This window comes from Macrobrachium nipponense, chromosome 2 (genome assembly GCF_015104395.2).
Source record: "Macrobrachium nipponense isolate FS-2020 chromosome 2, ASM1510439v2, whole genome shotgun sequence".
Taxonomy (NCBI): domain Eukaryota; kingdom Metazoa; phylum Arthropoda; class Malacostraca; order Decapoda; family Palaemonidae; genus Macrobrachium; species Macrobrachium nipponense.
In genome coordinates, this window is record NC_087201.1 from 62,128,349 (window position 1) to 62,146,854 (window position 18,506).

Consider the following 18,506-nt stretch of genomic DNA (forward strand, 5'->3'; position numbering starts at 1 on the left):
ACCTTCAGACAGAGCTTTAAAGCTTATCATGTGGCTACCAGGGAATTGGCCAAGGGGAATTTGAATTTCCTTGATACAGACTCCTAATCATAGACCCTCAAAGCAGCAACACTATCTGGTTGGGTCATATCTAGTCCTTGAGTAGGTCAAAGAAGTGCTGGCATACAAGGAATTTTCCTAACTCCAGAATGTCCAGGTGGAGGAGTCAGGAAAGAAGTCGCCCTCATCAACAGTCAGTGTGTACTTTTAAGGACGTGTTTAAGGTGAAGAACATAATTCATAAGGAAGGGAGATATCACTGGTGGAAGCTACTAAAGAAGAAATGTTAGTTAGGTTAGTGGCCCAACTTTTCATCACAAGTAGCCAGAGGAGAACTGGTACAGGTGAGGAAGAACCAGAAGATTATTGAATGAGGGAGAAGTCTTGCCTGGAGTTCAGAGGGTACTTTGAAGAGCTTCGTCCACTGCAGTGTCCTAGGGAACAACATGTCTTGTGACTGTATCTTTGGAGCATATTGGGAGCGAGAACAGTTATGTATGCGCATGGCTGCTAAAGGTTCTAGTCAATAGAAGGCTTGGTGGTGACAGTGAGAAGTCACACTACTAGTTTCTCTACTAACAAAGTTCATGACGGTGCTTCAGAATACTCCTAGAAGGTGGATGGACCTCAAGCAAAAACTCTTATAATGGTGTGTCTTAGGAGACAAGTAAATAGGAAAGTTAATGTATTCCAAATGAGGCCTGGGAGCAGTAATAAAAGATAAAAACATTAGAAAATAAGAGACTAATGAAACTGATGCAACTGAATTCATAGTTTCAGAAATAGATATGGGGGTAGTCAAGTCCATAGTTTGTAGAATTAATGGGGCTTCAGGCAATGCTACTGCAGCCACAGTGGTCACTGTTGAAGATGTACAAATTGAAGCAGTTAACATGGAGACCAGTGCCATGAGAAGAGGTGTAGGATGCATGACTGGAGATGGTGCCCAATTTGATGGCCCCATAATCAGCTTAACTACAGATGAGGATTCTCATTTTCAGACAATCAACAAAATGCATCATTAGTTCTTAAGAACTTCAACGAGGTTATAGGTTCTACGGTAGAAGACACTCGCATAGGCAAAGCTGGGAGATCAGCAGGTGGTATAATAGAAGGGAATGATGAAACTAGGAAATACCTCCCTTGAGTGGCAGGGCAGTGCACGGGGAAGCAAAGTTCGAAGGAGGTGATTCCTCAACAGGTGGAAAGATAGAAGTAAAAAAATCAGGTAAAGATCTTTGCTTGCTACCATTTATGGCCCCTAAAGAGACAAGACTGCATCACGGACACAAATGTATCATCTGAAGACTCACGTGTTGACTACGGGAGTGCAGCATTATTCTATAAAGAAAGTCTTAAGGTTAAATCTACAGAGAATCTTGTGTGTAGGCGTACGACTTGTAAGCGTAAACTTTCTTAGGGACAGAGAAACCACTAATCAATAGATCATTAATATACACCATGCACGCATTCTACTGAGAACAATGTTACGCGCCACACAGTGTTTTTAAATTGATGACATATTGAAGCTGCAAGCACATCTCTCTATACCATTACAGCTAGTATGCTGATGCATAAGGAATTCACAATAAGGTTTCTCATAAGCAAATGCAAAAAATGAGGAATGATCATAATAGAAAATCGGGAAAAATTATTAACATTCACAGCACAAAGAGGTTAGATTAATGTGACAATACAGGGATAAAAACTTGACAGAAGTTAGAAAGCGCGAGAACGGAAAAGGGGAAACTGAAGGCAACCTGTTTCTTGAAACCGAAGTATAAAAAACAAAATATTAGTGAAATTTCGATGGAGAGGCATTCCTGAAGGAGTCCCATGTTATGTTAACGGCTATTAATCACGAAAAGGAAGCAGTCCACAGTAGCAAGTTACGTAGGAAATTATATATACTGAACAAGTAATAGTAACCAAGGTTTAGGTACAAAAGAGCGGCGGGAAAGTTACACTACCGCTTGAAGGCAGGAGTTCTAACTCTTAAATCATTGCAACACATCAACTGAATGGAATAAGGAATGAAAGAGGGAAAATGACTGGGACGCAACAGTAAAAGCAGGAAACGCGTTAATCCGGTAAAAGCAGATCGCAATAACAACCGTTTGGAAGAATGACACATTGAAGGACGATAGATGGATAGTTTGCGCGTTGGAGTGCCGTTACACGGAATGAGGTTATTTATAATTAACGGGATAGTTATGAACTAATCGTATCGTTAGCAGAAAGTAAGCTCATGAGGAGGAAAGCTCCGAATCTTGTTATTGATGGATATTGATAATTATTTTTCAGGTATTGTTGATCATTCATGATTAAACCTTTCTTTATTAACTATAAAATAAAATAAAAAAAAATATGTAAGTAACTGAGTCAGTAGGATAAAGTTTGATAATTTAAATATAAAATGATCCACTACCATTTTATGAATGCATCCTACTCTGCATATAAAGATAAACGTAAACCATTTATCCCTTTTTCTGTTTTTTATTTGAATTCTGGCGTATCAAGTATGGATGAGAATAATTTTCATAATTATCTCCAATAGGTATTAACTGGGCTGATCTGCAACAGTATATATTGTTGAAGTACACCCAGCATATCCAACAATAAATGTACGGAAGTAATGTGAAAGTAGCTCCCTTAAGAAGAATTCATGCTTACATGCCTGAGGTTATTGATAATATTTCGAAAAAATATACCAAATTAATCGTACCTGGTTAACTGTACAGTAATGGGAAACCTATACATAGAGAGAGAGAGAGAGAGAGAGAGAGAGAGAGAGAGAGAGAGAGAGAGAGAGAGAGAGAGAGAGAGAGAGAATGGATAAAGGAAACTGTTGTCCGTACAAACGTCTTCTTTTGCGGTTTTCTCGGTTGAAGATTACATAAATTGACAAACCTTTTGCGTTTCGTACATTTTCATACGAGGCCAAAACAATTTGCCTTGACTGCCAGCAAAAATGATTACGTAATTATGTCTGTTAAAAACTGGCGCCAGCTACATCGTGAATAAATTCATTATTTGCGTTTTCCAGTACGTGATTAAGTTCAGTTAGATTTCACTATTCTGTCGTTCTTATCTTGGAGAATTAACGTAATACAGTACTGAATACCTTACAGCCTTCACAAATGTAAATATTACGGATTTTTCTGACACTTAAATATAAATGTTTCCCTCTAGATTTCTGGAGAGTTTGCCGTTCGATTTCTTGAGTTCTCCTATCAAGGTAAGGTAATGATAATATACTAATAATACTCTTCATTGTCATCAAATCATTAGTATTTTTCCCTTTTTACGTTGCAAATCATTTATTATAGAAGACCTAAGTTACTGAGGCAATTGAAACCTATGAGTATCAACGATATTACAAGTTTCTCACCTTTTATTATATGTGGGCAGCGAGTGAGGTCATTATTATACGTAATGACTGAATAAGTGAATCCGTGTCCATGGCTGTAGAGAGTGAATTTGAACAATCAATAATTGTCGATGAAAGTTTTCAGGAGTTTAATTTTTTTCAGCATAATGTTTTGGACAAGGTCTCGATCCCGTTCTTTCATCCTTACATTTAAATTTCACCCTGTTTTGCTGATTGACTGTTATTTGGCTGTCATCTTTCTAAAAATGTTAATTTCGAGTTTTGGTTTTCTAGACTTTAGTTCATGTGGACCAGCAAGATAATTTATGTATGCTCAGAAAAATAAGCATAACATTTTAAACTTGAAGAAATTAGGATGAGCTAAGATTAATATAACAGTAAGACAAGCAAACCAATTAGAGTCCAAAAAAGGGAGCATTTCTACCTGGGAGGTAACAATATGGCGAGTGTCAGCAGTCGACCTTTGACCCAACTAGTACCTCATGTCACAAGGTGATCAAGTAGGATTACTTACTATCTCGTCCTCGGTTTGATTCGCCTTTTGTGCTCATTTAATCTTACTGTGGTTATCTCCTTCGGGTATGATATGGGACAAGTTAACGGACTTATTGGCACTGATGGTCAGTTAGGATTTTACGTAAATCAGTAACTGTATTTTCTTTTCATGTCGTGAATAGTTAAAACATGGGGTTCGTACGGCCCAATTTCTATGTACTATATCCTGTAGAGGTTTGAAATTTTTTTTTTTTTTATTTCCTAAAGGTAAAAGTTAAAATAAAAATAATTTTTTTCATGATTTTGATATGAGTAACCTATATACCAGAAAAGGACTCTTAAGGATGCTTCCATATTTTTATGTGAGCATATTTCCAAAACAGGAATTTGGGAAATATTAAAGGGAAGATGACGTAACCCATTGGGGTAATTTTACGTGTTTGGTTACATACATAGAATTGCTTCTCCCAGACAGCCCCAACGATATATCGGTTGCAAAAACGGCCCGTTTGATATCTAAGATGGATTATGTTTTGGGGTATCATTATTTTGTGTACGTGTGTATGACTGTAGAATAAGGTATTCCTACTATTTTTGATAATTTCTAGAATTATTTTCTGGGCCTTCAGTTAATCAAATCTTTGGGTTATTAAATATAAAATATTGAGCTTTTATTTAAGTGTTGTTTTCAGTTGATAAATTCATTGTGAATGTGGACATGTGGTTAATTAAACGTTGCAGGAACTGATAGTGTTGATGTCTTCTTGTTCATGGGACATTCAGTTGAGATGATATTACTGTTTTAATATGTAACTGCAGAAGAAAATCTATATATTCTCAATGGTACAAACATGATCTGTTCGACCTGAACAACCACAAAAGTCTTTTCTTAGCAGCTAAAATCTTTCATTTCACTAAACTTGTCTGACTTCCGGCAGGTGGTGGGTGGAGAACAAATACTCTGGCGGGAGTTCCGGGATGGGGTCCTCCTGTGGGTGTAAACAGTGTAATAGCTTGACTGCATGGTAGGTATGGGGCCGAAAGGCAACAGTCTTTTCGTCTTGCTTTTTTATTTTCATTACTGGTTAAACAAATGCATCGTTACCTGTCCTATTAGTCTTTGATGTAAAAGAAAACTTATTAGTTTAAAGTAAAACTGATATCATTAAATGGCATCATCTAGTATGATGGCTTTGGTTTGTATTCGACAAAGCATTCGTACCCTATTGTTCCATTCGCTTTTTTTTCCACTAAAGTTCAGTTCACCATTTGTGTTGACTTCTCACAGAATGTAACAGTAGTTAGGTATGTCGGTGCAGATATGACCCCTGAAATTAGTTTTAAATAAAATATATTTGTTAAGGAGACCACACACACACATTCAAATTTTGGCGTTCATGCATATTTTTCCTGTTTCTCTTAAGTGCAATTATAGAAAGAATTTATTGTTGATATTCTTACTTTTTATTCAATTTTCATTGTGGCATTTGCAATTCCAAGTCAGTCTGCCACTGTATTTATTTTCAGAGGTTTCCTTTTAGCAAATCATCGATTTTAGTGATAACTCTTGCAATATTTGTGTTCCTATCTATAGCTGTTCCTACGTCAGGATATAGTTTTCTGCAGTTATTATTAGTTTTCTTTTTGTAGTCTTGCTGGTGCTTACTGAAATTCTAAAGATGTACTCTGTGAAACGGATTTTCACTTGTGCTCGCATAACTTTACAAAAGTTTTAACGTGCTTCTGGATTACTTAGTACTGTAGGCAAATCATCAGTGTAGGCTGCACCATACTTTTGTCTTTTTACTTAGTTTCAGTACTGAATTATTTTTTACTCTGATATAAACCTACTGAAAGGATGTGTGTTGGTTACCTGGTATCAGACTGATATTAAAACACACTTGTAAATGCCAGACTTGTGGCATTAACACAGGTGCAGTAAAATAAACGATTTCGAGCTGAGTAAATTTCGATGTACCTAATTACCTTATGACGGCTTAATTTAATGGTTCTCAGCACCTGCACACCTGTGCTCTTTTTAATTAAGTATTTAGAGAACTATTACGTGCGTGGATACAGTTCAGTGAAGTTTGATTGAAGTATGGAAAAGAGTTGTAGACGTTAGATATCAGTTCAAAATAAATTTCAAACCAATTTGTAGCTAGGTTTTATAAAATACAATTAGATGTATACTTTAAGTACATATCGTAGTAATTTAATTATATGAAAAGTAAAGAATATGTGAGGTTACGCAGATAATCGATAGATGTTTTCAATGTTAGATAATTTTAACCGTCGTTATAACAGTTATTGTTGATTTCCATGAAGGTACTTTTTATCTATATTTGTTGACGTTTCCTTTGATATCACGGAGGTATATAGATTAGAACATAACCATACAGAAATAAGGCTGTAATCTGTGGAATAATCCATGTGACGTTCCATTTCACTGCTCTAAAAAAAATATCATATGCATTCATATTATGCGCTGTGTGCATATAAGATGTACCATGTACAAGGCATAGGAGGAATCTATAGTAGAAGTTTGCTGATATTTCTATTGCAAGGAAAACTAAACCTTCTCTGTTACGAGATTTTTTAAAAACATTTCTTAGTCATTAATCTCTTAAATTAATCCAGATAGTTTAATTGAAAGCAATCGGTCTTTTTCTTAAAGCTTAAATTATCGTGATTTTTTTTTATTTTTTTTGCTTGATTTTATGCAATAATTTTTCATAGAAATCTCGTAGCTTATTGACTATATACAACGCCAAACTTCAGCTTTGTGGTTCGGGCTATTCATTCATTTTTTTTTTTCAATGTGAAGGAAAGCAGGTTGGAGTTAATTTGATATGATTTGATTTATGAAATATAGGCTATCAAGCGAAGCACTAGAGCACTTTCGGCAATGCAGCTCTCAGGGCAGTGAAAAGAGGGAGTTGGAGTGGTTGGACTGATCAAGAATATAAATGAGAAGAATAATTTACGTACAAGAATCGAAAGGTGGAACTGAGATAAACCTCACAGTTACACTAAGAAGTAATGGGGAAGTTAGAAAGAAAGTTTGGAGAGAGGAAGTGGGAAGGGACGTCAAGTCAAAGGGTCTAGGGGCCGAAGGGATGCTGCAAACACCCGTTCAAAGTGCTCACAGTGCACCACGTGAGGGTGAATTTATGGCACCAACCTTCCTTTATATAGGTACTTCCTTGTTTGCTCAATGTTGCTCTTTGTTTCAGCATCGGGGAACGTAGGGAGTATGATACAATCCATGATGCTGGTTCACCAAGCAGAGGAGAGTCCTCACCACACCTTGTTGTCACAACTCCATCAAATATAGAAGGGTGAGAGAGAGAGAGAGAGAGAGAGAGAGAGAGAGAGAGAGAGAGAGGCACATTTCTGTTCTCTTTGTATCTCAAAATTTGTAGATTCCTTTATTTTGCTTTGAGGTCTGAATGAATCAGGCCGAATCTGAGGCTAATAAAGATGTCTCGGAGGAAGTATCTAATTTTTTGAGAAAGTTTACTTTAGTAGCCCTCTTTCTATCTTCTTTTTGGTTACCTCTTTACTCAAGTTATTGTTGATAGGTCAATATTTGCTGCTTTCATTATTTGTTATAATATTTCCGAGTTTTGATCTTGGGTCAATTATTCTTTTCGTGTATATTAATTACCTACAATCTGCCTTTTCCCCGTATTTTTGTTGAGGGTGCCGTCCATAGCTCTTCCATTTTTCATTTCATTATTGTACGCTGTTTGCTCCAGTGTCATAATGGCACTTTTTCAAACATTAACTCTGATTTTTGTTCATGAAACTTACCTGTCAGATATATATATAGCTGTATTTCTGACGTCGACAGAATTTCAAAACTCGCGGCACACGTAGTGGGGCGGCCAGGTGGTAGTACCCATTCCCGCCGCTGGGAGGCGGATATCAGGAACCATTCCCATTTTCTATTCATATTTTTTCTGTCGCCGGTGCTGCAAACAACTGTTTACAGTACCTCCGTCTAGGATTTTTTTATTATCTCGCTTAATATTATCTGGATTGACTTTTGGTATCGACTTCTGGATTGTTGGATTGGCACGCGTAATAGTGGATTGGTTTTTGATTTTGGATTGGCTTTTCTGGGTACATGATGTCGGGATCAAGTACTGGAAGTTTCAGAGTGTGTGTGAGGAGTGAATGTAAGGTGAGGCTTCTTAAACCTTCAGTTGATCCTCACACAGTTTGTATGGATTGCAGGGGGCATGTTTGCGTGGTTGATGATCGGTGCAATGAATGTAAGGATTTTGGATGATGATAAATGGAAGATGTATGAGACCTATCGACGTAAATTGGAGCGCGATAGAGTCAGGAGGTCTTCCTCCAAGGGCAGTTCTACTAAAGGTAAGGATAGTAACATTTCTCCTCCTCTAACACCAGTAGATTTTGCTCAACCTAATCCTGTTTTGTTGCCTTCGGGCCCCAGTGCTGTGTCTGGAGAAGGTAACACCCTTTCTCTGATTCTGGAGTCTATCCGTGCTCTCGAATCTAAAGTATTGGCCCTAGAAACCGGCCCTGTGAAAGTTTGTGTTAGTGCCCCTAGTGTTGTGGAGGGGGCGTCAGATCGGCCCCATAATGCCTCTAGGCCTAGACCTCTATCGGACTCCCAGGACTCAGGGAGTGGGTATGTCGAAAGCCGCAAGAGGGTTACGGGGGCTCCCCACCGATCTGGCGTCCCTTCGGCAGGCCTTGTTGCTAAATCCCAGGCTGCCAAGGAGCGCGCACGAGCGCGTGTCCTGAAAGATTGCTTTTCGTCCTCCGAAGCGTCCTCCCCGCGCAAGGGGTGGAGCGCTCGGAGAGACTCGCGTCCGTTGAAAAGGACCTTTCGCTTTGAGGACGCTTCACGTCCTATGTCTCCTCTTTCGTCAGAGGACGCTTATGACGCCTTTCCTCCGCAGAAGAGAGGAAGGCTTTCTACCGACGAGGACGTTAGTTTCCACGCACAGGCGTGTTCACCTGAGAGGCAGATAGCTGTACCTGCTAGAAGGAAGGAGGCGTCCCCTCGCCCCTCGCCTTCTCGCAGGCTCAGTCCTGCCCCTTCTTTTGCTCCTTCGTCACCTACGAAGGATATCCTAGTGTCCCTTCAGGACCAGCTTACGTCGCTGATGGCTCAAAGGACTCGCCCAGCAGCAGTCGAGCCTAAGCGTAGGAAGGACGTTCGGCTGCCCGTCAAGAGGACGAAGCAGCCTCATTCTCTCTCGTCTCGCTCGTCTCTCTCTCCTCCTCCAGATCGTCAACGTTCTCGTTCTCCGAGTAGATCTTTCACTCTCTCAGGAGAGGACGCTCGCCAGGACGCTCGGCGTTCGAAGCAGGACGCTTTGCGCTCTCGGCAGGTAGCTGTTGAGGACGCTCGGCAGGACGCTCGGCGTTCTAGACAGGACGCTTTGCGCTCTCTTCAAGACACTTTTGAGGACGCTCGGCAGGACGCTCGGCGTTCGAAGCAGGACGCTTTGAGTTATCGACAGGACGCCTTTGAGGACGCTCCGCAGGACGCTCGCCGTTTGAAGCAGGACGCTTTTCGAGCGAAGCAGGACGCTTTTGAGGACGCAAAGCAGGACGCTCGCTTGGCTAAGCAGGACGCTTTTGGCGCCTCTCGTCAGGAAGCTCGCGCTTCCTCTCGTAGAGACGTTTCTGTTAAGACAGTTCACGTTGCTTCTAAGGACGCTCCTCTTTCGCAAGATGTCCGTACCTCTAAAGATAGACGTAAGGCCGATTCCGTACCTGTAGCGGATACTTCCAACCAACGGAAGTCATTGTTCAGGATTGAGACTGCTGGACGTAATCCCTCTCCTGATGGGCGTTCTCCAGTTCCTCTTAGGGAGGAAGGGGAACTTAGTAGTCCAGGGAGTTCCGTCGAAGAAGAACAGCCGGTAGCTTCAGCTGTCTCGGACTACAAGGTTCTTGTTAGGCTGTTACGTTCAGCCTTCGGGGAGAAGTTCCAGCCGGCAGCCCCTAGGTCTCCTCCCTCTCAACTTTCGTCTTCCAAGACCGTTAAGACCCCTGAATTCGTCGAGATGAAGACATCGCTGTCGACCAAGAGGGCGTTTAAGAAGCTTCAAGACTTTATGTCCAGAAGGAAGGATCAGGGCAAGACCACTTTCGCCCATCCACCCTCTAGACTCGCCGGGAAAGGAGGAGTTTGGTATGAGACCAAGGAGGATGTGGGAGTAAAGGTTCCTTCGTCCGCTCTGGGTGACTTCTCCAGTTTAGTGGACGCTCAGAGGAGGTCTCTCTTATCGTCTGCTAAGGTGTCCTGGACTCCGGTGGAGACTGACCACCACTTGAAGGGACTGCTTCGTACCCTAAATGTGTTTAATTTCCTAGATTGGTGTCTGGGAGTTTTAGACCTTCAGTCTAGAAGTCCTGATTCTCTCAGTCTGGGGGAGCTGTCCAGCGTGTTGTCATGTATGGACAAGGCCGTCAGGGATGGTTCGGAGGAGCTAGTTTCTCATTTTGGAACTGCCTTCCTGAAGAAAAGAGCACTGCTTTGCAATTTTACCGCTAAGTCGGTATCTCCCGCTCAGAAAGCGGAATTGCTCTTTGCGCCTCTTTCGGACCATCTCTTCCCCCAGGCTATGGTAAAGGATCTTGCAAAGAGTTTGCAAGAAAAGGCGACCCAGGACCTCTTGGTTCAGTCTTCAAGACGTCCAGCAGCTCCTTCCACTTCGACATTCAGCAAACCCCCGAAGAAAGTCAAACCCTTTCGCGGGGCACCCCCCTCGAGAGCAGCTCCTCGAGGGAGAGGGTTTTCGAGAGGAAGAGCTTCATTCAAACCCAAAACCAGCAAATGAAGATCTCGTCCTTCAGACGCCAGTCGGGGCCAGACTGGAATTCTTTGCGGAGGCTTGGAGGCAGAGAGGGGCGGATCCTTGGACCCTCAAGATAGTAGAGCGGGGGTACAAGATCCCCTTTTTACATCCTCCTCCTTTAACATCAACTCCCAGAGACCTCTCGCCATCTTATCAGGGAGAGAAGAAAAGTGTTCTTTTCGATCTGTTAGACCAGATGGTCGAAAAAAGAGCGGTGGAACAAGTCTTGGACCTAGAGTCACCGGGCTTCTACAACAGGATTTTCCTAGTGCCGAAGCAGTCGTCAGGTTGGCGCCCGGTCCTGGATGTGAGCAGGCTCAATCTTTTTGTAGAAAAGATCAAGTTCAAAATGGAGACGCCTCAGTCGGTGCTGGGAGCCTTGAGACCTGGCAACTGGATGGTGTCTCTGGACCTGCAGGACGCGTACTTCCACGTCCCAGTCCACCCTCTTTCAAGGAAGTACCTGAGATTCGTCTTGGACAACAGGGTTTGGCAATTCAGAGCCCTTTGTTTCGGTCTCAGCACGGCCCCGATGGTTTTCACAATGATTATGAGGAATGTAGCGAAGTGGCTCCATTCGTCAGGAATCAGGATATCCCTCTACCTCGACGATTGGCTGATCAGAGCGTCGTCGAGGCAGAAGTGTCTGAAGGACCTTCAGTTTACGTTAGCCCTAGCAAAGTCTCTGGGTCTTTTGGTCAACTCCGAAAGTCGCATCTGACCCCGACACAGTCCATCGTGTATCTGGGGATTCAGATGGATTCAGTGGCTTTTCGGGCGTTTCCATCCCAGGAACGTCAGCGACTGGGGTTAGAGGAAGTCGCAGCCTTCCTAGACAGAGAAGCTTGTTCGGTGAGGGAGTGGATGAGTCTGCTGGGCACCATTTCCTCGCTAGAAAAGTTTGTCTCGCTGGGAAGACTGCACCTCAGGCCTCTTCAATTTTTCCTTGCGGAAGAATGGACGTCGAAAGAGGACCTGAATGCGATCCTAAGGATCTCCAACAAGGTAAAAGTCCACTTAAGATGGTGGCTCGACCCTCAGAAGTTACGAGAGGGCTTCTCCTTAAATCTTCTGAGCCCCGACCTAGTGTTGTTCTCAGACGCTTCCATTTCCGGTTGGGGAGCAACACTAGGGGGGGAGGAAGTGTCAGGCTCCTGGAGAGGGGAACAGGTAGCCTGGCACATCAATGTAAAGGAACTGGCAGCGATATTCCTGTCGCTGCAGTTTTCTTTCGAAGAAAAAACTGTCAAGCAAGGTTGTTCAAGTCAACTCAGACAGTACCACAGCCCTTGCGTATCTAAAGAATCAGGGAGGAACTCGCTCCAGATCCCTTTTTCTCCTGGCGAAGGAAGTTCTGCTATGGGCAGACGCAAGGCGCATCAAGATCCTGACAAGATTCGTGGCGGGGGAGGGGTTCAGAATGTCAGGGCGGACCTTCTCAGCCGCCGAAATCAGATCTACCAACAGAATGGACCTTGCACCAGGAAGTCTGTCAACAATTATGGAGATTGTGGGGACGTCCTCTAGTAGACCTGTTCGCTACATCAAGGACGAAGAGGCTTCCTCTGTATTGCTCCCCGGTTCTGGACCCAGGGGCAATTGCAGTGGACGCGTTGCTCTGGAACTGGACAGACCTGGATCTTTACGCCTTTCCCCCATTCAAGATCATGGGGGACGTAATGAGGAAGTTCGCAGCTTCAGAAGGGACAAGGTTGACTCTGATTGCCCAATGTGGCCAGCAAGAGAGTGGTTCACAGAGGTCATGACGTTCCTTGTGGACTTCCCAAGAACGTTGCCCTGGAGGAGAGATCTACTCAGACAGCCTCACTTCAAAAGGTTTCACCAAACCTCTCCGCTCTGGCTCTGACTGCGTTCAGACTATCGAAAAGTTGGCCAGAGCGAGAGGCTTTTCAAAGGCAGGTGCGAGAGCAATCGCTAATGCTCGAAGAGCCTCTTCAAGAGCTGTCTACCAGTCTAAGTGGTCTTCCTTCAGGGCATGGTGCAAGAAGGAAGGAATTTCCTCTTCCACGACCTCTGTGAATCAGATAGCAGATTTCTTACTCTATCTAAGAAACGTGCAGAAATTGGCAGTTCCTACAATCAAGGGTTATAGGAGTATGTTGTCTGCCGTTTTTCGCCACAGAGGAATGGACCTCTCCGACAATAAGGATCTGCACGATCTCTTAAGGTCGTTCGAAACCACCAAGATTCCACAAGCAAGACCGCCCTCATGGAATCTAGATGTGGTGTTGAAACATCTGATGCTAAGTCCCTTTGAGCCTCTCCATGAAGCTTCTCTAAGGGACTTAACGAGAAAAACGCTTTTCCTAGCTTCTCTGGCGACGGCGAAGAGAGTTAGTGAAATCCAAGCGTTCAGTAGCCTAGTGGGTTTCAAGGGAGACAGCGCTGTCTGCTCGTTGAATCCTTCTTTCTTGGCTAAGAACGAGAACCCGTCTAATCCTTGGCCAAAGAGCTTTGAAATCAAAGGAATATCGAGTCTCGTGGGTCAAGAACCAGAGAGAGCCCTGTGCCCTGTCAGGGCTCTCAAGTTCTATGTCAATAGGACTAAAGAGATAAGAGGTCCCTCAGGTAATCTCTGGTGCTCGGTGAAGAGACCAGATTTGCCGTTGTCGAAGAATGCTGTTGCTTTCTTCTTGAGGGACGTCATTAAAGAGGCTCATTCATCTTGCCAGAAGACTGATATGAGCCTCTTTAAAGTGAAAGCTCACGAGGTCAGAGCCGTAGCTACTTCTCTTGCCTTCCAAAGGAATATGTCTATCAGAGATATTCTTGATAGCACCTTCTGGAGGAGCAATTCCGTATTCGCCTCACATTACCTCCGGGATGTGAGAACGATTTACGAGAACTGTAGTTCTTTGGGGCCTTACATTTCGGCAGACACAGTTTTGGGGGCTGAAGGTGGCTCTCTCCCTATCCCTTAGCTTAGTTAGGTTAGTTTATTGTGTTTTTGGTTGATGGTGAGATCTTCTGTGGAAATCTCCCATTCCTTAGTGTTAATGTCAGGGGTTTTTTGGTTAGTTGGTCAGGTGGTGTTCGGTTGCTGTGTTACTGCCATATGTTTGGCTAGATGGTCTTGTCACATTGTGGTCACGTCCCCGTTGACAGAGCATCCAGAGGGCACCAGCACTACAGGTCCAAACCTGGCTGGCAACTCTGATAAAGCATAAGTAGGCTTTAGGTGACAGTAATCACATAGTCTACTTTGCTATCAGGTAAGGAACCAATAAGTTAATCTTTTATTTTAATTTAAGTTTCCTAAAAAATCCTAGTCTGTCTCTACCCACCATCCGAAGGTGTGATTCAGCTATATATATATCTGACAGGTAAGTTTCATGAACAAAATGTTATTGTTATAATACAATTAAGTTTGTTCATACTTACCTGGCAGATATATATATAGCTGTATTTCTGACGTCGACAGAATTTCAAAACTCGCGGCACACGTAGTGGGGCGGCCAGGTGGTAGTACCCATTCCCGCCGCTGGGAGGCGGATATCAGGAACCATTCCCATTTTCTATTCATATTTATTCATGACCCTTGTCTCCTGAGGGGAGGAGGGTGGGCACTCTAATTATATATATCTGCCAGGTAAGTATGAACAAACTTAATTGTATTATAACAATAACATTTTTATCATGCAAGCATATCTGGACTTGGTATCCTGAAACTTTGTCACTTTCTGTGCTTCCCAGGCAGTTTTTACCTGTTTTATGAGCTCTCCAAAACTTTTCCAAAGTTTAATGTATGGGGAAAAAGTCCACTCGGTTCACTTAAAATTTTTGGTGCAATTTACAATAAGTTTGTCTGGGAGAGTTTACTTAACAATTTGTTTTAGATCTTTAAAAGAATTTAGCTAATTTGTGTTGATGTGTCAAGCCCTTGTACTCATTTCCAGTAACTAATGCTTCCCATACTTTATGGTTCATACATATATTTTGTTCCCTTATCAAGGAGACTGAATAGAAGGTACAATTGTATTCATTCACCCTGTCACTAGGAATGTTTGGATTTTTGGCCGATGCTCCATTTAGGCGAAGGAGAGAGACCTTCATTCTTCAGGTAGTTTTAAAATGTTCACCAGATCCCCGCAATTCATGTTACTCGGTGGAAGTATTTCTTGGGTTGCTCAGTTCTGATAATTTCTCTCAATATACTGACCTGACATTTTCTCCATTGTGAAGTCTTCCTCGAATTACATATAATTTTGAAGATAATTGCTTTGGAAGTTTGGAATACTCGTTACACTTTTGCCTTCATTCCATCGTTTTCTCTTTAATCAGACAGTCTTCATAAGGACATTAGGCTATCCGTCTTATTTGACTGTGCTTAAAGGCACAATATTTTAGTAACTCTTCATGGCAACAAAGCTAAGTTGTTTGAAATATGAATGGTTAGTAACCCTCAATGCTTGAGGTTATAATTTACGTGCGTGAAGTCTAATTTATTTACAGAAAAATTAACTGTCACTTGAATTGTGAAACTAGAAGGCAAATAGTGAATTATGGATATTTGTGTTATATTGGTAAGTGGGGTCCTTTGCTTGAATGTACTTGAATCATCTGTAAAGCGTGTTTTCTTAAACTGGTTGATAAGTTTTCTAAACCGATTAACAGGTACTTGCTCGTAGGAAAGTATTGGGTACATTTTTGCTGTTGAAGTAAGCTTTCATTTCATTTCTCAGTGTGTCATGTAATTTTGTGGCATTGGAAAACCAACGAAAACATGAAAAATACTTATAAACATCATGTGGAAAGTACTGTTAGTGTGCAAGTGGTGAATGAAATATATATAACTGCTGTTTGTTACAGAATCTGTAAAATATAGGTGATAATGTCATCTCAATCTTGGACGATGCTTCACCTCACCACTGTTTGCCCTCTAATCATTTGCCTGCATTTCAGGTGGGTGTCCTGGATTTCCATAGGTCTCCTCCAGTTCTTTGTCTACGTGTTTTCAACCTTCCTCATGCTGATTGCTATGACGATGAACATCTATCTGATTATCTCAATGGCTTTCGGATCCATGTTTGGGAAAATGACTGTCGTTCTCTTGAAGAAAAAGCTCATGGAAGCCCATAAGTGACGTCACAACAATGGGGCATCAAGAGGTTCCATCGATGAAGGGGAAAGGAGATTACCATTGCCAGGGTTTATTTGTCAGGATCATCTCTCCTCCCCACCACAACCTCTTAAGGCCTTCGAAGTCAGAACATCTGCCGCAGCAAGTGTTAGTTTGTAAATTATTTTTTTCCTTTGCAATTTTCGCCAGCTTTTGTACAAAAAATCACCTTGTTCTCCATGCATAAAAACGGTCTGCAACTTCACTTTTTTTCTGCAGTTTTCTCCAACCTTTATGCAAAATATATACTTGATCTCTGTGCAAATAGAAGGAAGGCAACCTCGCTATCTCTTTTTCTGCGCTTTCCCCAACCTTTATACAATATATAGCCTTATTCTGTGCACAAAAATAGGTGTTCAACCTATTTCTTTCTGCAGTTTTATCAACTTTTTTTAAAGCCTTATTCTCTGTGCACAAAGAAAATCTGCAACGTCTCTTTCTTTGCGATTTTCCCAACCTTTATGCAAAAGATAGCTTTTTTCTCTAAGCACAATAAACGTCTGCAACCTGTCTTTCTCTCTGTAATTTCCCCCAATCTTTATACAAAGTAACCTTATTCTCTATGCATTAAAAAGGTCTGCAACCTCTCCATTTTTTTGTAATTTTCTTTAACATTCCCATAAAAAATAGCCATATTTTCTATGCACAAGAAATGTCTAACTTGTCTTCCCGCTGTATACAAAATATACCCTTATCCAGTATGCTATGGAAATATTTGCAACCCTCTTTTTCTCTTGATTTTTGCCAAACCTCTTTACCAAAAAATAGTCTTCATCTCTATACACAAATGTCTACAACCTGTCTTTTTCTCTAACAATTTTCTCAACCTGTATACAAAAATAGTCTTATTCTCTCTACATAAAACACATCTCAAACCCCTGTATTCCTTAGCTGTTTTCCCCTCTCTGTTACACAAAAAATAGCCTTGTGTCCTTTCCTAATTTCTCATTTCTTTATCCTATCTCTCTCTCTCTCTCTCTCTCTCTCTCTCTCTCTCTCTCTCTCTCTCTCTCTCTCTCTCTCTCTCTGTATCACTTGTGTAAAACACTTTCTTCCCACACCCCCAACCCCATTAACAGTCTGTACACTTCTATCATTTGCTTTCCTCTTTTCACCTCTTCTTTCTAATTCCTATTCTCCTTATTTCTCTGACCACACTCATCTCTCTTCTTCCTCTATCTCTCTCTCCCTCCCCATCTCTGGCTTAATATCAACCTTTTCCACAAAAAAGACTACTTTCTGCCTGTCTACAAAAAACTATTTTTGTATAGTAATTGTCCTCTTCCTCCCTTTTAATCTTTATATCGGTTTTCCTGCAAAAGTTTCTTGTTTTTGCTTTAAAAAAAAAAAAAAAAAAAAAAGTTTTCGTATGGGAATTACTCATTCTCCCCTTCCTGCTCTCCGATGCCATGTCTGTAATCTCCTGTCACTCACTCTCAGTCCCTTCTATATCAAACATCTGTAAGCTTCCCCCCTACTCTCTCTTCGCACACCCATATCAGTCTGTAGCCCTCTGTCTCTTTCTGCATACAGAAATCACGCCTATACTCAAACCCCGCCCTAGCCAACCCCCTTCCTCTCTCTACCCCCACAATTTTCTCTGTTCCTCTCTTCCCATTCTATATCACACACATCTGTAACCCATCCCCTTCTTTTTCCACACACCCTTATCAGTGTACCCCTCTTTCTTTCTGTAAAAAAAAAAATTCGGTACATAGGTTGCCAATTCCAGACTATTCTCTTTCTCTATAAATTTTCTAATCCTTTAATTCCTTCCCTCTCTCTCTGCACACACACCTTACAAATCCCTTTACCTCTCTCAATTTCTGAAACACAAGAGATCTGTATTTTTCAAAAAACATCCTATTTTCCTATCTCTAGTTTATCAGTATTTTTTAAAGATTACAACAGCATCTTTTCTAAATCTCTCCTCGAAATTCCTTGAAACTTCTCTGCTATTTTTTCCACTAAGTTTTACATTAGATAGCTTCCTGGAATAATGTGACTTGGGCATAAAGCCAAGCACTTGGACCCATAGGGTCATGTAGGTCTATATTTAAAGTTTCTATGCTGTCTAGAATTTCCTTATATTGCTTAATTCATACTATGCTAATGGACTATAGTATAAGACGTAACTAATTGTAAGAAGTTGGATTATATTTAATTACATGTCATGGTTCCCCTGTTATGGTACCATTTCATTAGCGTAGTATGGTAAGTAAACAGCCGGCAGTAAAATATGTCCCTCTTTCTTTCCAGGCTTTACAACATGGAGGTTGGAGATCTCCCCATCCCGTGCCAGTTGTGGAGGAAGTGCTAAGAACTTCCCAACATTCACTACTGAGCAGTACCACCTCGAAATTTTAAGTATAAAAATAATCTTTGGAGATTTAGGAACCAAAGAATTTGGCAAATTACCTAATTTTATTTAAATCGCATATCTAAGTTAATTAGAATATATAGTCTTGGTCAGCCGATTTTATATACTATTGATTCTGTGACCTTGGCTACACAAATAAACCTCTCAAATGCAGTCGGTGAATAAATTTAATCCTACCTCAACTTATATCTGGATAATTATAATTATGAA

The 18,506-nt window shown here is 41.5% G+C and overlaps 1 protein-coding gene across 7 annotated transcripts in view; it reads left to right on the top strand.

Annotated features, from left to right (window-relative positions):
• LOC135220643 (uncharacterized) overlaps positions 1-18,449 on the top strand; it is an 81,257-nt gene extending 62,808 nt beyond the window's left edge. For 6 of the 7 annotated variants that reach the window (XM_064257969.1, XM_064257972.1, XM_064257971.1 and 3 more), the window contains 4 exons: positions 4,864-4,950; positions 7,162-7,266; positions 15,700-16,024; positions 18,176-18,449. In XM_064257969.1, the coding sequence (XP_064114039.1) occupies positions 4,864-4,950; positions 7,162-7,266; positions 15,700-15,880 (373 nt within the window). In that variant the 3' untranslated portion in view covers positions 15,881-16,024; positions 18,176-18,449. The remainder of the gene's footprint in view (positions 1-4,863; positions 4,951-7,161; positions 7,267-15,699; positions 16,025-18,175) is intronic. The other variant, XM_064257970.1, reaches the window with a different exon arrangement.
• Positions 18,450-18,506: the final 57 nt, after the last annotated feature.